This window comes from Chiloscyllium plagiosum, unplaced genomic scaffold (genome assembly GCF_037043375.1).
Source record: "Chiloscyllium plagiosum isolate Xiang-an unplaced genomic scaffold, Cpla_swu_hap1 HiC_scaffold_18, whole genome shotgun sequence".
NCBI classification, from domain to species: Eukaryota; Metazoa; Chordata; class Chondrichthyes; order Orectolobiformes; family Hemiscylliidae; genus Chiloscyllium; species Chiloscyllium plagiosum.
The window spans coordinates 69827992-69849346 of record NW_028270156.1 but is presented as its reverse complement, the minus strand read 5'-3'; the positions used below and the strand labels follow the sequence as shown (position 1 = coordinate 69849346).

The window sequence follows — 21355 nt, the reverse complement described above, 5'->3', positions numbered from 1 at the left end:
ACACTCACAGTGTCTCCCTCAGTCCCTGTATAAACTGAGTGTCTCCCTCAGTCTCTGTGTAATCTCCCAGTTTCTTCCTTAGGCACTGTATAAACTCACAGTGTCTCCCTCAGTCCCTGTATAAACTCACAGTGTCTCCCTCAGTCCCTGTGTAAACTCACATTGTCTCCCTCAGTCTCTGCATATACTCAGTGTCTCCCTCAGTCTCTGTATAAACTCACAGTATCTACCTCAGTCTCTGTATATACTCAGTGTCTCCCTCAGTCTCTGTGTAATCTCCCAGTTTCTTCCTTAGGCACTGTATAAACTCACAGTGTCTCCCTCAGTCCCTGAATAAACTCTCAGTGTTTCCCTCAGTCCCTGTGTAAACTCACAGTGCCTCCCTCAGTCCCTGTGTAAACTCACAGTGCCTCCCTCAGTCCCTGTATAAACTCACAGTGTCTCCCTCTGTCCCTGTATAAACTCTCAGTGTTTCCCTCAGTCCCTGTGTAAACTCTCAGTGTGTCCCTCAGTCCCGGTATAAACTCACAGTGTCTCCTTTAGTCCCTGTATAAACTCAGTGTCTCCCTCATTCCCTGTATAAACTCACAGTGTCTCCCTCAGTCCCTGTATAAACTCAGTGTCTCCCTCAGTCCCTGTATAAACTCACCGTGTCTACCTCAGTCCCTTTGTAAACTCAGTGTCTCCCTAGGTCCCTGTATAAACTCAGTGTGTCCCTCACTCCCTGTATAAACTCACAGTGACTCCGTCAGTCCCTGTCTAAACCTACATGGTCTCCCTCAGTCCCTGTATAAACTCAGTGTCTCCCTCAGTCCCTGTATAAACTCAGTGACCCCTCAGTCTGTGTATAAACTCACAGTGTCTATCTCAGTCTCTGTGTAAACTCAGTGTCTCCCTCAGTCTCTGTATATACTCAGTGTCTCCCTCAGTCTCTGCATATACTCAGTGTCTCCCTCAGTCCCTGTGTGAACTCACAGTTTCTCCCTCAGTCCCTGTATAAACTCTCAGTGTCTCCCTCAGTCCCTGTATAAACTCTCAGTGTCTCCCTCAGTCCCTGTATAAACTCAGTGTCTCCCTCAGTCCCTGTATAAACTCAGTTTCTCTCTCAGTCCCTGTGTAAACTCACATTGTCTCCCTCGGTCTCTGCATATACTCAGTGTCTCCCTCAGTCCCTGTATAAACTCAGTGTCTCCCTCAGTCTCTGCATATACTCAGTGTCTCCCTCAGTCCCTGTGTGAACTCACAGTTTCTCCCTCAGTCCCTGTATAAACTCTCAGTGTCTCCCTCAGTCCCTGTATAAACTCTCAGTGTCTCCCTCAGTCCCTGTATAAACTCAGTGTCTCCCTCAGTCTCTGTATAAACTCAGTGTCTCCCTCAGTCCCTGTATAAACTCTCAGTCTCTGTATAAACTCTCAGTGTCTCCCTCAGTCCCTGTATAAACCCAGTGTCTCCCTCAGTCTCTGCATATACTCAGTGTCTCCATCAGTCCCTGTATAAACTCACAGTGTCTCCCTCAGTCCTTGTAAAAACTCTCAGTGTCTCCCTCAGTCCCTGTATAAACTCAGTGTCTCCCTCAGTCCCTGTATAAAGTCAGTGTCTCCCTCAGTCCCGGTATAAACTCACAGTGTTTCCCTCAGTTCCTGTGTAAACTCATAGTGTCTCCCTCAGTCTCTGTATAAACGCACACTGTCTATCTCAGTCCCTGCATAAACTCACAGTGTCTCCCTCAGTCACTGTATAAACTCAGTGTCTCGCTCAGTCCCTGTCCAAACTCACAGTGCCTCCCTCAGTCCCTGTATAAATTCTCAGTTTCCCTCAGTCTGTGTATAAACTCTCAGTGTGTCCCTCAGTCCCTGTATAAACTCACAGTCTCTCCCTCAGTCTCTGTGTAAACCCACAATGTCTCCCTCAGTCCCTGTATAAACTCAGTGTCTCACTCAGTCTCTGTATAAACTCAGTGTCTCCCTCAGTTCCTGTATAAACTCAGTGTCTCCCTCAGTCTCTGTGTAAACTCACAGTGTCTTCCTCAGTCCCTGGATATACTCACAGTGTCTCCCTCAGTCCCTGTATAAACTGAGTGTCTCCCTCAGTCTCTGTGTAATCTCCCAGTTTCTTCCTTAGGCACTGTATAAACTCACAGTGTCTCCCTCAGTCCCTGTATAAACTCACAGTGTCTCCCTCAGTCCCTGTGTAAACTCACATTGTCTCCCTCAGTCTCTGCATATACTCAGTGTCTCCCTCAGTCTCTGTATAAACTCACAGTATCTCCCTCAGTCTCTGTATATACTCAGTGTCTCCCTCAGTCTCTGTGTAATCTCCCAGTTTCTTCCTTAGGCACTGTATAAACTCACAGTGTCTCCCTCAGTCCCTGAATAAACTCTCAGTGTTTCCCTCAGTCCCTGTGTAAACTCACAGTGTCTCCCTCTGTCCCTGTATAAACTCTCAGTGTTTCCCTCAGTCCCTGTGTAAACTCTCAGTGTGTCCCTCAGTCCCGGTATAAACTCACAGTGTCTCCTTTAGTCCCTGTATAAACTCAGTGTCTCCCTCATTCCCTGTATAAACTCACAGTGACTCCCTCAGTCCCTGTATAAACTCAGTCTCTCCCTCAGTCCCTGTATAAACTCACAGTGACTCCCTCAGTCCCTCTATAAACTCAGTGTGTCCCACAGTCCCTGTATTATCTCTCAGTGTGTCCCTCAGTCCCTGTATAAACTCACACTCTCTCCCTAAGTCCCTGTGTAAACTCACAGTGTCTCCCTCAGTCCCTGAATAAACTCTGTGTTTCCCTCAGTCCCCGTGTAAACTCACAGTGCCTCCCTCAGTCCCTGTATAAACTCACAGTGTCTCCCTCTGTCCCTGTATAAACTCTCAGTGTTTCCCTCAGTCCCTGTGTAAACTCACAGTGTCTCCCTCAGTCACTGTATAAACTCACAGTGTCTCCCTCAGTCCCTGTATAAACTCTCAGTCTCTCCCTCAGTCCCTGTGTAAACTCTCAGTGACTCCCTCAGTCTCTGTGTAACCCCACAATGTCTCCCTCAGTCCCTGTATAAACTCACAGTGTCTCCCTCAGTCTCTGTATAAACTCACAGTATCTCCCTCAGTCTCTGCATATACTCAGTGTCTCCCTCAGTCTCTGTGTAATCTCCCAGTTTCTTCCTTAGGCACTGTATAAACTCACAATGTCTCCTTCAGTCCCTGAATAAACTCAGTGTCTCCCTCAGTCCCTGTATAAACTCAGTGTCTCCCACAGTCCCAGTGTAATCTCCCAGTTTCTTCCTCAGTCCCTGTATAAACTCTCAGTCTTTCCCTCAGTCTGTATAAGCTCACAGTGTCTCCCTCAGTCCCTGTGTAAATTCACATTGTCTCCCTCAGTCTCTGTATATGCTTAGTGTCACCCTCAGTCCCTGTATAAACTCAGTGTACCCCTCAGTCCCTGTATAAACTCACAGTCTCTCCCTCAGTCTCTGTATAAACTCTGTGTCTCCCTCAGTCCATGTATAAACTCTCAGTGTCTCCCTCAGTCCCTGTATAAACTCACAGTGTCTCCCTCAGTCCCTGTATATACTCAGTGTCTCCCTCAGTCCCTGTATAAACTCTCAGTGTTTCCCTAAGTCCCTGTATAAACTCTGTGTCTCCCTCAGTCCCTGTATAAACTCACCGTGTACCCCTCAGTCCCTGTATAAACTCACAGTGTCTCCCTCAGTCACTGTATAAACTCTGTGTCTCCCTCAGTCACTGTATAAACTCTGTGTCTCCCTCAGTCCCTGTATAAACTCTCAGTGTTTCCCTCAGTCCCTGTATAAACTCACAATGTATCCCTCGGTCCCTGTATAAGCTCAGTGTCTCCCTCAGTCCATGTATAAACTCTCAGTGTCTCCCTCAGTCCCTGTATAAACTCACAGTGTCTCCCTCAGTCCCTGTGTAAACTCACATTGTCTCCCTCAGTCTCTGTATATGCTCAGTGTCTCCCTCAGTCCCTGTATAAACTCACAGTGTTTCCCTCAGTCCCTGTATCTACTCAGTGTTTCCCTCAGTCCCTGTATAAACTCAGTGTCTCCCTCAGTCCCTGTATAAACTCTCAGTGTTTCCCTCAGTCCCTGTATAAACTCACCGTGTTTCCCTCAGTCCCTGTATATACTCAGTGTCTCCCTCAGTCTCTGTATATGCTCAGTGTCTCCCTCAGTCCCTGTATAAACTCAGTGTTTCGCTCAGTCCCTGTATATACTCAGTGTTTTCCTCAGTCCATGTATAAACTCTGTGTCTCCCTCAGTCCCTGTATAAACTCACAGTGTTTCCCTCAGTCCCTGTATAAACTCACCGTGTTTCCCTCAGTCTGTGTATAAACTCACAGTGTCTCCCTCAGTCCCTGTATAAACTCAGTGTACCCCTCAGTCACTGTATAAACTCACAGTGTCTCCCTCAGTCACTGTATAAACTCTGTGTCTCTCTCAGTCACTGTATAAACTCTGTGTCTCCCTCAGTCCCTGTATAAACTCTCAGTGTTTCCCTCAGTCCCTGTATATACTCAGTGTCTCCCTCAGTCCCTGTGTTAACTCACAGTGTTTCCCTCAGTCCCTGTATATACTCAGTGTCTCCCTCAGTCCATGTATAAACTCTCAGTGTTTCCCTCAGTCCCTGTGTAAACTCACAGTCTCTCCCTCAGTCCCTGTATAAACCCTCAGTGGCTCCCTCAGTCCCTGTATAAACCCTCAGTGGCTCCCTCAGTCCCTGTATAAACTCACAGTGTCTCCCTCAGTCCCTGTGTAAACTCACAGTGTCTCCCTCAGTCCCTGTATAAACTCACAGTGTCTCCCTCAGTCCCTGTATAAACTCTCAGTGTTTCCCTCAGTCCCTGCATAAACTCAATGTCTCCCTCAGTCTCTGTTTAAACTCAGTGTCTCTCTCAGTCCCTGTATAAACTCCCAGTGTCTCTCTCAGTCCCAGTATAAACTCAGTGTCTCTCTGTCTCTCTGCAAACTCAGTCCCTGTAAAAACTCACACTGACTAGTGGTGCATTTGGGGATAATGCCTGTCAATGGGCAGGAATCCCATGTCAGCCTCTTGTTGGCTACAGATTAATCTGTGGTGGTGATGCCTCTGTTAGGAGACTGACATGGTGCCTGTCCTGTGATTAAGTGGATTCTGCCAATGTGTTTCCCGTCATGACATGCTGCCTTAAATTCAGCTCATTATATGTGACAGAAGTTATGTCTGGTTTTGTGTAACATGGTGTCCATGTCCTCTTGTGTACAATAGACAGTTTCCATACCAGTGTCTATGTAGCAGTCACTTGTGACAGCCAGCTCTGTGTACTGCCTAATGGTGTTGTCTGTTCTTCATAGCAGCAAATCCCCTCCTATGCTCGACAGCCCGCTTCCACTGTAAGAATGGCAGGTGTATCGACAAAAGCTTCCTGTGTGACGGAGTCAATAACTGCCAGGACAATAGCGATGAGGACAACTGTGAGATCTCTCCAGGTAAAATTCCAGTCACGCTCACAGATTACAGCATGGATTTCACGTTCACAAAATACTACACAGCAGTAAACCTGGGCAAGGTGCAATGAAACAGGCCTTTACATTTGGCCATGCTCATTGCTAATAAACAGTTCGATTCACCTGCTAATGACTGACCCACCGTTTTCTTTGTCTCTCTCCTTCTGATTCCCCCCCATGTTTTATTCTGTCTTTGGTATTCAAGATTTTTATAGAATAGAATCCCTACAGTGTCGAAACAGGCCATTTGGCCCAACAAGTCCACACCGACCCTTAGATTAGATTAGATTACTTACAGTGTGGAAACAGGCCCTTCGGCCCAACAAGTCCACACCGACCCGCCGAAGTGTAATCCACCCAGATCCATTCCCCTACATTTACCCCTTCACCTAACACTATGGGCATTTTAGCATGGCCAATTCACCTAACCTGCACATTTTTGGATTGTGGGTGGAAACCGGAGCATCCGGAGGAAACCCACGCAGACGCGGGGAGAATGTGCAAACTCCACACAGTCAGTCGCCTGAGGCGGGAATTGAACCTGGGTCTCGGGCGCTGTGAGGCAGCAGTGCTAACCACTGTACCACCGTGCTGCCCAATGTATATAGCCCCATACAGTTTGATAACAGTACAAGACCCCTTGCAGTCTGTCGGTGTTGTATACCGGTGCTGGGTACAGTCGCTATAATGCCACCTGTGCAGCCATTGTACAGGTCACTGTGCAGATTGTGTATAGGCTTTCGGGGAAAAATGTGGAATAGACCTACTGAAAGGGAAGGCACTGTAAAATAGCCACATCGGCTCAAAAGGAACAGAAAATTAATTAAAATGTCTTCATTGGAAAGCCTTAGCATACAGATTATTAGGTTTTTAAGACGATGAAGACCTCAATAAGATAAATGATGGAAAGGAGGGAAAGAGTAGTTCCTATTTAGGGCCACAGTGATTGTTTGTACATGGAGCCAAAAGGCATAGATAAGGTTCTAAGTGAATAGTTTGTGTACTGTCATTTGTGTCAATGTTCGCTATTAGTAGGGATGATGTGGGTATAGATTTCAGGGAGAATGTCTATGACCTAATTAAAGAAATTAGCACAGACAGAGAGGAGTTTCTGAGTGATCTGGCTATCTTAAAAATAGATCACTGTCCAGGGTCAGATGAAATGTACTGCAGGTTGGTCAGTGAGACAAGGGAGGAAGCAGCAGGAGCATGAGCAATAATTTTCAATTCCTCCCTGGCCACAGGAGAAGTGCTAGAGGACAGCCAATGTGGTACCGTTATTCAGGAAGGGGGCAAAGGGTAGACCAGGAAACTACAGGCTGGATAGTCTAACCCGATGGTGGGAAACTACGGGAAGCAATTCTGAGGGCCAGAATGAATCTGCAGTCGGAGAAGCAGGGATTAATCAAGAACAGTCAGCATGGTTTTGTTAAGGAAAGGTCATGTCTGACCACTTCGATTGAATTTTTTGAAGAGGTGACCAGGTGTGTAGATGAGGGCGATATTTTTGATGTCGTCTACTTGGGCTTCAGCAAGGCTTTCGATGACATCCCTCATAATTCACGTGTAATATGAAAATTGGTGGAGTGGTAATTAGTGAGGAGGATAGCCTTAGATTATAGGAGGGTATAGACTTGCTGGTCAGATAGGCCTTGTGGCAAATGGTTTTGATCTGGATAAATGTAAGGGTGATGCACTTGGGCAGGACAGACAAAGCAAGGGAATATGTGATGAACAGTAGGACCCTGGAAAGCACTAAGGATCAGAGGGACCTTTGTGCAACGTGATCCTGTTCCTTAAGGTATCACGACAGGTGGATAAAGTGGTTCAGAAGGCATCTGGGATAGCTGAGTTGTCGAGTTTAAGAGCAGGGAGGCTATGCTGGAACTGCACAAAAATGTTGGTTAGGCCACAGGAGAGTATTGTGTATAATTGTAGGAGCCACATTCTAGGAGGGATGTGATAGCATTGGAGAGGATGCAGAGGAGGTTTACCAGGATGTTGCCTGCACTGGAGAGTTTCAATTAGGCAGAGAGATTGGATAGACTGGGGTTGTTTTCCTTCGAGCAGAGGGGACACAGTGGAGATGTGTAAAACTGTGGGTGCACAGACAGGAAGAGACTTTGCCCCTTGATGGAGGGGTCAGTGATCAGGGGCATAGATTTAAGTAAGGAACGGGAGGTTTGGAGGAGATGTGAGAAAAGTTTATTTCACCAAGCGGGTGGGAATCTGGAACTCACTGTCTGTAAGGGTGGTAGTGGCAAAAGCCATATTAACATTTAGGAAGAATTTAGATGTGCCAAAGTATATAAGGCTATGGGGCAAGTGCTGGAAAGTGGGATTAGAATAGTTAGGTGGTTGTTTTTGACTTGCATAGACACAGTGGGCCTTTTTAGAGTCATAGAATCCTAGGGTCAATGGGTCTTTTTAGAGTTAAACAGCACGGAAACAGACCCTTTGGCCCTTGTCTCTGTGGAAGGAAGAAACGAAGGGAGGGAGGATTTAAATTAGATTTTCGGCCGATTTGAAAGGCCAGTGAGGCCAGGTTTGTAAACGACATGTTGAGGTCATCAGGGGATCTGGGAAAAGGGGAGTTCAGCCCATCCACAATCTACATGACAATATGGAAGACTGACCATTTTCTTACCAGCAGTAAAAAGCAATAGAAGGGGCGAAACCTCAAAAGAGGGGACAAAAATTATCCAGCAAATCAAATTTATCGAGCAAGCAAAGGGTTTGACCTAAATTTGAAGTCAAGATGAATGAGCTTGTTTGACCAGAGCTCTGAATACATGGCAAAGGACTGTGCAGTGAATTGTTGTGATCTGGAATATCCTGCCTGCCTAGGGAATGAAAGCAGGGTCAATAGTAACTTTCAACAGGAAATTGGCTAAATAGTTGAGAAGAAGAAAAATTGGGGCTCTGAGTACAGAGCAAGGGAATGAGATTAATTGGAGAGTTCTTTCAAAGACATAATTGACTGCGAGGCCCTGTTCTGATTCTGTCAGATCACTAATCAGATGTTTACAAACTCAGCAATATTTATGAAGATTCCCTGACAGACTATTTGTACAGAGTCCTGCACCAACCCGTATATTTCAAATTCCCTCCAGTCTTTGAGTAATACAGATTTGTGTACACTCTGTGTGTGGAGTTGTTCAAATTGATTTATTCAATTCATTCATGGGATGAATGGCATTGTTGGCGAGACCATCCCTAATTTTCCAGAGGGCAGTGAGGGTCAGTCACGTTGCTGTCAGTCTAGAGTCATAGGTAGACCAAACTAGGTAAGGAACAGCAGAATTCCTTCTCTAAGGGTCACTGATGAGTTTTTACAAGAATTGACAGTGGTCATCATTACGTCAGATTTTACTGAGTTCAGATTTTACAATCTGCCCATAGTGGGATTCAAACCTTGTCCCCAGAACATTGGCCTTGGGTTCTGGAGTCCCAGTCCAGTGAAATTATCACTACACCACTGCATCCCCTATTAAGTTGTTTCATGCTGTGAGCGCTGATTATCAGGATGATTTCTGAGTCTCAGGCAGCCCACTGAGTGATGTTATATCTCTGATTAGATTAGTGTAGCCTGCTGTGACCCAGCAGTCAGCTCACTGGCTGCTTTGCATTTTCTTGTTTCAGACTCTGAACCATTAAATAGACATTCAGAAGCAGTTTGATCATTTCCGGAGATGTGCTGGCTGTGTTGAAATGCCAATGTTTTATGGCATGTTTGATCTTTCCCTCAGTTCTGTCGCACACACTTGATCTTGTCCTTAACGAAGTTTTTTTTAAGGGTTTTCTTTTTAGTCATTGGGTGTGAAATGTCAGTGGCAAGAACAATTGTTGCCAGTCCCACCTTGAGAAGGTGGACCACCTTCACTGTGGTTGGGAGCTGCTGTTAGGGAGGGACGATATAATTCCAAATCAGGCTGCTGTGTGGATTAAGGAGATAGTGGTGTTCTTATCCTTCTGGATAGTGAAGGTTGTGGGTTTGTAAGATGCTGTTGAAGGATCCTTGAGAACGGTTCAATGTGACTATCCTTTTCATGCTGTGAAAGAGACAGGAGCTTATGAGGGGCATGGATAGGATAAATAGGCCAGGTCTTTTCCCTGGGTGGGGGAGTCCAGAACTAGAGGGCATAGGTTTAGGGTGAGAGGGGAAAGATATAAAAGGGACCTAAGGGGCAACTTTTTCAGGCAGAGGGTGGTATGTGTATGGAATGAGCTGCTGGAGGAAGTGGTGGAGGCTGGTACAATTGCAACATTTAAGAGGCATTTGGATGGATATATGAATAGGAAGGGTTTGGAGGGATTATGGGTCGGGGGCTGGCAAGTGGGACTAGATTGGGTTGAGATAACTGCTCGGCATGGACGGGTTGGAACGAAGGTTCTGTTTCCATGCTGTACATGTCTATGACTCTTACATGAATATTGTTCCCATCTTATTTTTCAGTGTGATTGTAGATTTGCAGAGGCTTACAGCATGGAAACAGGCCCTTCAGCCCAACTTGTCCATGCTGCCGAATCTTCACAATTAAACTAATCCATTTGCCTGTGATTAGTCCATATCCCTTCATAACTATCCTATCCATGTACCTGTCTAAATGTTTCCTGAATGACAAAATTGTACTTGCCTCCACCACTACCTCTGGTAGCCCTTTCCAGACACTCAGCACCCTCAGATTGAAGAAATTGCCCCTTTTGTATCTCTCCCCTCTCACCTTAAACCTATGCCCTTTAGTTTTAGACTGTCCTACCCAGGCTATCTACCTGATTTATCTCCCATCATGATTTTATAAACCTCTATAAGGTCACACCTCAGTCTGCTATGCTCCAGTGAAATACATCCCAGCATATCCGGCCTCTCCTTATAACCGAAACCTTCCAGTCTGGATAGCATCTGAGTAGACAATATTAATGTTACGCGGCTGAGGAATAAGTGCAATCCCAGTCTCAAAGCAAAAAACAAAAATAGTTTATATTGATTTTTACAAAAATAGGGTTAACCGATATCAGCCAGCACTGTAGTCAGAGAGTCTGCTTTTTCTAATACGTGAAATACCCATATCACCTACTCCCCCCCCCCCCCCCACCCCCACCCCCAACCTCCTGAGACCCTCAGGAATGTGTTGAGCAAATGACAGGGTTCATTGTATGAAGTACAATGTTTACAAGGTCACAATTTACCCATTCCAGGAGAAATTGGGAACAGACTAAGACCTGCGGAGCAGGCGTCCCATACTAAATTAACCCCTTCCACTAAAAATGAAGATGGAGTGGAAAGCATCATTGTGCTTCCTGCTGAGTTTGCTGCTGTGTTAAGGGACTGGGCAGGGCTGCAGTTTAGTTCAGGCCTTGTGCCAGGCTGCCTCTTTCCCTAAGCTCCTCAGTTTCACCCCGTTTGCATGAGCTGCATTTTTTTCAGGCCGTCAGCCTCTTCTGTTTCTTGCCTGCGCAAATAATTCCCCCCTTTCTGGTGCCGAATTACGGTGTCAGTTAGTCTGCTGGGAGAACAGAAATCCATTCTGGCGTCAGGTTTCTCTCGAGAGCAGAGATCAGCTTAATCAGCCCATTGCCATGGGAACTGGAGTTTAGATTTCCCGGAGTCTCTGTGCACTTTGGCAGCTCACTCTCAGCAGCCCCAAGGACCCCTGCCACTTCCTCTGTTTTGCTTTGAGCAACCTGCCAGTTCATGTGAATGGAGAGTCCCGAGGGGGGGTGGGTGGCAGGGGGAATGGTGGAGGTTGTGGGCTGACAGGAGCCTTTCTGACACTCTCTCAAGCTTATTCTACCTGTGGCTGCTAATGAATTCCCGCATGCCGGTAGTTCCTGGCAAAGACCACCTAAGGAGACTGTGTTGGAGTGCCCTTTTTTCAAATGGCTGTCCCCTTAAACATAATCAAATGGAGCCCAGCCTCAGCTGACTCACAAATGACTGTGGGGCCACAAGAATACTGTGAAGAGATTAAATCCTGCAGGGGATTAGAATTGTATCCCTTGCTATTTGGGACATGGAAAAGGCTGGATGTAACAGTAAGGTCTCGCTTTGAGCTCCTGGAATATGAAAGGAGACTGCTTCTCTTTTGTACCCAGTTGGGTGAAGGGCGTCCTACTGTTTTTTGTTGTTGTTGAACATGTTGAACAATGCTTTGTAAATGCAACTGTGCCACATTCCACTGAAGCGCAGCAGACTCCATGCAGACCTAAGGCAGAGAGGAGGAATCTGAAGTATTCTTTACCACAGAGAGCTGTCGAGGCTGGGTCATTAAGTGTATTCAAGGCTGAATTAGATAGATTTTTAATCAGGAAGGGCAGTCGAGGGTTCTGGGGTAAAAAACAGGAATGCTGATGCAGGCTTGATGGGCCAAATGGCCTACTTATGTTCCTATGTCTTAAGAGAAGGCTTAACTCTACAATATTACAGTAGCAAACATCAGAATGACGAACTGTGGTCCCTCAAGCAGCTTTTCCCTAATTGCATAAGAGACAGACCAGTAGCAGAGATCCAGTGCAGAGCTGTTTTATGGTGAAGTTAGACTTTGTAACACATCTCGCTACCTTAATTCCAACGTACATCTCACCCAGTGAAGTATTTCTGAAGTATCATTATGGCTGTAATCAGCAACACGATTTAAGAAAAGTTAATCAGTTTTAGGTATTGTTTGGGGCTAAACACCAGCCTGGGACACTAGCATGGGGGCGGTCGGACCAATTAGATTGATTAAAAAGGCTCTCTTTAAGAGGAGCCCACTGTTTGTACTGCAGAGATGGAGCAGATCGACCAAGAATTGCAGTTCCTGGTGCTACAGAGGCAAGTGTTCATAGCTTAGCAGCCAGCATCACTTGGTTGAAGTGCAGAATAGAAACTCTCATCAAATATGAGTTGCAGATCCTTTCTGATATTTCTTAGAATAAGGAAACTGGTCAGCCTCTGTTGCTAATGTACTCCCCACCAAATTTTCCTTTTTTGAATATTGGGCACTCTTGGAGTCAAAACAAAATCTGTGCCACTGTAACTCTACGACTTTATGCAACAGTTTCTCACGGTTGATGGTTCATAACCTTCTGCAGGATGCCCATCCCTCCAGCTGCTGAGCTCAACAAACATTCCTCAAAACTTACTGATCTCAAGGGCTGTCTCTCTCAGCCATAAGGTTAATATGTTTTGCAAGCTGATATGATGTTTGAAGTCTCCGTTTTCCCAGGGTTACTCAGGAAAGCGAGTAGCTGATGAAAGTTGGTGTGGTGGGGCATGCAGTAAACAGCATGCTGTGATCGACTTGTGTACATTCAGCCTCCAGACTAACAAAGGCTCACAGATCGCTGCGGCCCTAGCTTTACAGACTTACCAAGACCCGCAGAACGCTGCTGATCAGGGGTTAATCTTGTCAAGGTTTGTGGATTTCCACCAGGCACAATAGAGCGACAACTAGCACCATGGAAACAATGCTGATACGTACAGTAAGCTTTAAAGTCTTAGCAAATTACTGCATCACATGAAAAATAGGAAATTGTTCTGCTAAACCTATTCTCTTACAATGGTCTACCTTTATCTTCAAGCGGTAGTGTAGAACACTCTCGTACACCTCCCACAACAAGCAGCTTATTCCAATATTCCCTGTTTACGCAAACACTCAAAGCCAAATTACTCCCAACACCGAGTGTATGTGTCAAACCCAGAAATGGAGCCTGGAGTCATTTCCACCTTCAATCACTGAATTGAATTGTGCTTTAGCTACAGAATTTGCCCTGAGTTTTGTGGGGGAGACCAGGCACATCCAGATGGTTTGTGATAACATTGTTGCTCATTTTTTTCCCCTCTTCTCTTTGTTCAAATCTGATGTGCTGATCGCTGTTGCAAATGAGGACAGCGAATATCCCCCATGAGGAATGACTTATCGTCACAGCCCCAACAAGAGATCAGCATATCCAGCTCCTACCCTGAGCAGTTTAAGTCAACAATCCAGTTGAACAAGGAAGCATTAGAGGCAGTGTGTTAAATCCAGCCTAATTATTATTCTGAACTGGTGTGCTTGTTCTGTCCTCTGTGGGGCCCCTTTTATAGGATGCACTGAATAGGTATCATTGTTACTGAAGGTAGAAAGAAAGGGATTATGTTGGCCCAGCAGTATACGACATGAGGCTGGCCATTGAGAACTAACTTTACTTTGACTGCGTAGGCACTACAGGGATATAATAGCATTTGAAGCTGTTTTTGAACATGAGGACCTCAGACTTTATATGCATATCCAAAAGACGGTGAAAATGTTTTAAATGATTGAAAGCCCTTAACTGTTTGCCATAAACCATGAATGCAGATTCTGTAATTTCATGTCCTCTGTGTGGAGCTGTACCTGTGTTAATGCACTGTATGTCTTCAATATCGTAACGCGTCTGCAATCAGTGGTTCAGGTGGAATTTCAGAAGGAATGGTGCGATTTCTCCTGTACCTGGTGCCTCTGATCCCATCACTGCAGGGTCAGTCCTTCAGTCTGAAGCAGCCATCACTCCTAACACTCAACGCAACTTAATCCAGAAAGTTGCCAAGGCATAAAATTGCCACCAAAGCAACTTTATTTAGCCTCACTTAAAGTTGGCAAGAGGATGACAAATGTGTTGGAAGTGTCAGTATACAAAAGCCCTACATGGCTAAAGAATCCCAAGCTGTGAGCCATTAGCCCCGTACTGTCCCCACTCTGGTGGGATGAGAGGCTGTAATATATAAATACTCCATTAAGCCAGAGTCAATGAACAGTCAGTCTCTCCCTCCTTCCCTCTCTGTCTCTCTCTCTCTCTCTCACAAGTGCATGCTCACACACGCACACCTTGTAGAGATACACAAGGCCCACCCAGAAAACTGTTGTGTGTTTAATCTTTCATAACATGAACATGATTTTACTATTCTGCATTGGTTTCTAATTTGGTGAAAACAGAGGAAAGTCAGTCAACCAGGGATTGTTGAGACGTGAAATAGGTTGGATGGAAAGCTCCTGTGTTTATGCACCAGAAGGGAAAGGGTTAATGGAACTCTGAGTACAGATGGAAGTCATTGCTGGCTTTGCTTTGGTCTGTGTCAGTTTTGAGAGTGACTTATTGAGGCCTCTATAATGCAGTCTGTCACACAGATGGGCAGCAGATGAGGGGAATTAGTTAACAGTACACTGAGCAAGGAAGAGGCCAAGGTAGATTCACAGAGCAGCATGAACTTTATCAACAGGACATTTTGTCAGTTGGCCCGTCTTAGATGCACGTTAATACCTCCTGCTACATCATATGGTGTGTTGCAGCAGACTGTGGTAGAAGTTTTAGCTTCGGTCATAGCATTGCCTGTTTAGCCAGTTGAGCTAGGTACCTTACAGTGTATACAGGCAGACAGTTGAGTAGGGAAGTAGTAGATCCCCTTTTATATAAGTCATAATTGCCTTGGGTATAAAACCTTTCACACAAAGGTAACCCCTTTGACAAAAAGATAGTGAAATGTTGGGTCAGTTGAAGTGTTCAGGACTGCAGTTGTTGTTGAAGAAGGACAGGGCTTCCCAAAGTGGGGGTCAGGACCTCAAATGGTTTTTGAGTGGAAATTTTAGGGTCACAAGGTTCAAAGCAGCAATGGTGAGCTGTGACTGAGTTATCACAGTGCCCCTATGTCCGCTAACCCCACTGTCACAGGTTCTCCCCCTAGTCCCACAATCACACGGTCCACCTACGTCCCCTAGTCCTACATGGTCTTCCCATTCCCCCTCTCAGCTTGCGGCAATCCTTGAGCCCATACCAATCAGAGCAGAAAAAATAAATCCGGAGTGGTTTAGAAGCTAGTAAGAGAAAAGTTCCAGAAACAAAAGACTTCAGTGTTTCAGAGAAGAAGACCTCCCTCCACAGCTGTTGAACACATGAGGCTAGGGAGTGAGTGAACTGTGTGTGCCATTTATTGAAAGGTCTCAGAAAGAGACATTGACAGTAGCGATAACATTGAGTAAGTGCAGAAATCTGTTGAGAAGATGCCAATTACAGCCATTAATGGGCAATGGAAGTGTCAACCATCCAGACCCGTTAAAGTCCAAGGGGTGGGTGGAGAAGTGGTGAGGTCTTCACTTTAACGGAGACAAAGTCTCACAGCACCAGCACCTTTTAACCAGTCCTTTTATTTTGGACTAATCCAAAATCTGGTTTCCAGCATCTGCAGTCATTGTTTTTACCCTTTTAACCAGTCCTCCAAGTGGCTGCGTGCGACTTTGTTCACGGGTCAACGGCAGTGGAACTCCTGTTCCTGAAGTACTTTCCCCTGAGGCTGCAAAGTTGAGCCAGGAATCTTCCCGACTCTCATTGTCTGTCTCAAGTACAGGCTGTAACGTGACAGTCGTGTTCGTCTGCAACCTCACGCTGTAGGAAATCACGCTGGAGAAGATCGCTAATAGAAAATCACTGTACCCGTTCAATAGAAAATTTGCATTATCCAAACAGCATCCACAATTTATCAATCACAATATAGCCAATTTGCGTTGATGAAACATGCAAAACAACTTGTATGAAAATCCAGGCAGATGTGTGGTTTCGTGGTACGTAGCTACGTGGGCCACAGAAACAAAGGTACTTGCTGGAGTGGTTTGCTGGCAGATAGTATGAACTTCCCTTCAGTGCTGTATCCAAGCTGGCAATGATCAACAATGGACAGACACTGGTTTAATTTTCTTTTTTTTAGTCTATTGCCAACCACTTTAAAGAGACAAAATTGACTGCCAAGACGGTAAATGACTAAAACCTGTTGTTCAAAAGCCTGACGAGAGAACTAAGTTCAGTTCCCAGCTTAAAGCTATTTAAAAGAAATATGGCACATTATCTTAGAAATTCTTCACATTCGTAAACCTGGTCCTAAAAATACCGCAGAGTGTGAACGACTATGGGAATCCAAATCCTGGAGAATTTTATCTGTTCCACCCAGCTGTATATTTGGATGCCCTATAGGATGTTTTAATTTTGTGTAACAAATTCCATCTCCTACTCTGTACCCAACCCTTGACCTATCAGGTTTGTGCTTAACACAGCAGCGTCAGGAGACTGACAGGTTATCAGCAGATAATGCACTCAATGCCATGTGAATATGCCAGAACTGTCCTCACCATTGGAACATCAGATCCAGGTTTCAGATGTGTCAATGATGATTAAATGCGTTTATGCTTTTTCCCCAATTCTCAATTTGAAACATAGTTTCATGTCTGACGTTTCTGAGGTAGGTTGCATTAGGAAAATAAGACAGCACTGGAACCTCCACTACAACCCTTCAGTATCAGGATAAATCCATGTTAGTGTCAATGCTTCTATTACCCTGCTCTTTGCCTAACTGTAAATTCCTTCCCATTTATTCTCAGTAACTCAAGTCCTCTTCATTTCCATGCGAAAGAGTTCAGCAACTAGTGATCTACCCTCTGGGTTTGAAGTCCCACTCCAGAAACTGAAACCTGTGATCTGGGTTGACACATTAAGCAGAATTGAGGGAGTGCTACTAAAATCAACAAGGTGCATTTGCATAGCGGGTAGTGTCACATTTTGGATGAAACGTATTCTGAGAGCCTGACTATGCTGTTGTATGAGTGTTGAACAGAAGCCCATGGCAGTATTTCAAGAAAGACAGACATGTTTCCTAGGACGCCTGAACAATATTTTTCCTTCAACCAATGTCATGGCATCTACCCTGTCCTGCCCCCTTAAAAATCCTGTAGTTTCAATAACGTAACTTCTCACTCTTCTAAACTTCATGGAGTACAGGCCCAATCTACTCAACCTCTCCTCATAAGACAGTCCCTTTATTCCTGGTATCAACACAGTCAACCTCCTGTGGACTGCCTCCAATCCCAGTCTATCTTTCCTTAGATAAAGGATCCAAAACTTTTCATAGTATTCCAACTGTGGTGTGACTCGTGCCTTGTATTGTTCTAGCAACACCTCCATACTTTTATGCTCTTTAAATCCTTTGCAAGAAAGACCAACAGCTCAACTTGGATGATAGATTTTACTGAATTATGGATGAGGACCCCAAATCCCTCTGTGCTGTAGCCTTGCTCCATGAAAGCAATATTCACCTCCTCTATTCTTCCTGCAAAAGTGCACGTCGTCACAATTTCCTGCATTATACTCCATCTGACGAGATCTTTTCTCATTCTAAATGTCTCTATCCCTCTGCATCTCTTTGTTTCGTCCTCACTACTTGCGTTTTCACCTTATTTGTGTCATTTGCAAACATGGCTACAGTAGATTTGCTTTCCTCATCCAAGACATGAATATATATTATAAATAGTAGTCGCTCCAGCACTGATCCCTGTGACACTCCAGTAGTTGTAGATTGCCACCCTGAAAATGTGCCCTTTATCCCAACTCTCTGTCTTGTATTAGTCAGTCCTCTATCTATGCTAATGTCCTGCCTCCAATGCATTGGGGTCTTACCTTATTAATTATCCTGATGTGGGATACCTTATCAAAGGTCTTCTGAAAATCCAAGCATATTACATCCACTGCTTCCTCCTATTAGTGGCTTGTTACATCCTCAAAGAGTTCTAATAAATTTGTCAGGCATGATCTCCCTTTCAGCCATGCTGACTCTGCTCATGTATTTCTAATTGCTTTGTATTACATCCTTTATAGTAGACTCCAACATTTTCCTAAAAGTAGCCATTAAGTTAACTGGCCTGGTTTTTTTTTGTCTCCTTCCCTTTTTAAATAAAGGTGTTACTTTTGCAGTTTTACAATCCTTGGAACTTTTCCAGAATCTAATGAGTCTTAGAATTACAGAGTCATATAGCACGGAAACAGACCCTTCAGTCCAACTCATCCATGTCGACCAGGTATCCTCAACTGAATTATTCCCGATTTGGAGGTGCCATTATTGGACTTGGGTGGACAAAGTTAAAAATCACACAACACCAGGTTATAGTCCAACAGGTTTATTTGGAATCATTAGTTTTCAAAGCGTTGTTTCTTCATCAGGTGGATCCCATTTGCCTGTATTTGGCCCACATCCCTCTAAACTTTTCTGATTCATGTACCTGTCCAAATGTCTTTTTAATGCTGTAATTATACCCATTTCTACCACTTCCTCTGGTAGCTCGTTCCATATAGACACCAGCCTCTGTTTGAAACTGTTGCCCCTCGGGTCTCTTTCAAATCTTTCCCTTCTCACTTTAAACCTATGCCCTGTAGTTTTGTACTCCCCTATTCTGAGCAAAAGATTTTGGCTATGCACCCTCATGATTTTATAAGCCTCTATAAGGTCACCGTTCAGCTTCCAATGCTCCAAGGAAAAAGATCCCAGCTTATCCAGCCTTTCCTTTTCACTCAAACCCTGGCAGCATCATCGTAAATTGTTTCTGTATCCTTTCTAGTTTAACTTTCTAGTTTAACACATCCTTCCTATAGAAAGATGACCAGAATTGTATGCAGTATTCTAAAAGTGGCCTCACTGACGTCTTGTACAGCCGCAGTACGATGTCCCAACTCCTGTACTCAATCCTCAAACCAATGAAGGCAAGCATGTCAAACATCTTCTTCACTAACCTGTCTACCTGTGACACCACTTTCAAGGAACAATGTACCTGCGCCCTGGGTCCCTTTTGTTTTGGCAACACTCCCCAGGGCCTGCCATTAACTGTGTTAAGTCCTGCCCTGATTTACGTTACCAAAATGTAAAACCTTGCATTTATCTAAATTAAACTCCATCTGCCACATCTCAGCCCATTGGCACATCTGATCAAAATCTCGTCGTACTCTTAGATAACCTTTTTCACAGTCCACTATACCACCAACTTTGGTGTTATCCGCAAACTTACAAACCATATCTCCTAAATTCTAATCCAAATTGTTGATGCTACCACTATCTCTGCGGCTGCTTCCTTTAATATCCTCAGATGCATCCCTTCAGATCCAAGGGACTACTGGTCTTTAACCTCATTAACTTGCCTAGCACTTTTTCCCTGGTGAGAGTTACTGTATTTATCTCCTCGCCTCTTTTGCCCCTTGATTTTTGAATCATTTTGGAATGCAAGTAATGCCTCAGAGATTGAAGAAGATTGTTTCTTGAAATAATATTGGTTTTACTGATTTTAGAAAAGAAGTATACTCCCAAAAGAAAGAGAAGCTACATAAGATTTAAGCACAAGTGTAAAGAACTAATTGGAAACTGACTTGGCAAGTCACGGTCAAAAAGACTCCTAGGCAGGACCTACAGACCTCTGCTGTGGTCTTTTGTTTATTTCACATTGATCCCCTCATACAAATAAGTTGGAAAGGGATTCTTGTAAAACCGTGCCACGTGTCTGAATGATTGATGCAAGGGAAGCAAGCAGCATTCGAAGGTTTGTGGATCAATGATGTGGAAGAACGTATTGATTGGCAGTTGAATTTCTGTGCAGATGAATATAACCCTTTGTAGAAAGGTTCAGGAAATAGTCAACGCATTCAGCACAAAGAAGCTTAGAGCAGTGATGAAGGAAAACGATCCAAGGATAAGTGTTAATTAAATCCCAGTCATAAATGAGGCAAAAGTGTCGACTGAGCTTCAATGCAAAGCTAATCAAATTTTGGTAACTAGCTCCAGGACACTCGGCTGTTAATTGAAGCCAATCATTCGAAACCTGTGTAGCTCACTGATAAGGCGACAATTAGAATATCAATCTTTTTATCTGGTGTCTGCCATTGACCAAGATAAAATCTGATGCATTGTCTGCTGTTCCAAAGGCAATGACATAGTAATGGATGTGCTTCATTTTGCCTCACTGCCTTACACATACCATTTTTCCTTAAGTGGATTGAATGAGCAGAGCAGGGCGCAGGGTTGGTGTGGTGAATTTCCTTTGCTTGTGCTTTTCACGTTCTTGTAATGAGTTTCCAAACGCACATTTTGTAGAACTTTTTCAGCGTAAAATAATAATCATCATCTCTGAGATTCACCACAAAAGCAGAGAAGAGCTAAAGGAATCCTTCAAAATTTCATCAGAAATCTTATTCATCTCACATGAAGTTAATGGAATTAATGCTATTTGTTAGGAGAAAGAAACCCGCGCTGACCCAGGTAGTCAACTGGAACTTAGTTAATCATCTCAGTACCTCATGTAGACAGAATAGATTCAGAGCTTCGTGGCGAAAAAGTTTGAAAAAGCCGACATTGGGAACAAAAAGCTAAATCGATAAAGGAGAGAGTTGAAACTTAGAGTCTGCCTCTATTTTAAAGAAGGCACACTACATGATTCCAGGACTTAGATGGTATTCCAGAGTGTGGTGGATGCTGGAACACTGAATAAATATGAGGTGGAGGTAGTTTTTTTTAATTAGTAATGGATTATGGGAAGCAGCCAGGAAAGTGGAGTTGAGTCAGACATGAGATCACCCATGATAGTATTAAATGGCAAAGCAGGCTTGAGTGGCTGAACTGCCTCCTCCTGCTTTACCAGGCATCCAAATCCCTCTGTCCATCACAGTTCTACAATCTCTGTCCATGTAAACAGTACGCTCCTCTTCCATTCCCCTTTGATGAAGGGTCAATAACAAGGGGGCATCATTTTCAGGTAAAAGGCAGGAGGGGATTTGAGGAAAATATTTTTCACCCAGAGGATAGTGGGAATCTGGAATGCCTGGAAGTGTAGTTAAGGCAGCAACCTCACAACACTGGTACCTCACAGTGCCAGGGACCCAGGTTCAATTCCAGCCTCGAGCGACTGTCTGTGTGGTGTTTTGCATATTCTCCCTGTGTCAATGTGGGTTTCCTCCGGGTGCTCCGGTTTCCTCCCACAATCCAAAGATGTGCAGGTTAGGCGAATTGGCCATGCTAAATTGCCCATTGCGTTCAGGGATGTGTAGGTTAGGTACATTACTCA

At 44.5% G+C, this 21355-nt stretch overlaps 1 protein-coding gene across 1 annotated transcript in view; it reads left to right on the top strand.

Annotated features, from left to right (window-relative positions):
* Positions 1-21355, top strand: part of ldlrad3 (low density lipoprotein receptor class A domain containing 3) — a 63034-nt gene that overhangs the window by 20192 nt on the left and 21487 nt on the right. The window contains exon 4 of the mRNA XM_043706429.2: positions 5343-5477. Within this exon, the coding sequence (XP_043562364.1) occupies positions 5343-5477 (135 nt within the window). The remainder of the gene's footprint in view (positions 1-5342; positions 5478-21355) is intronic.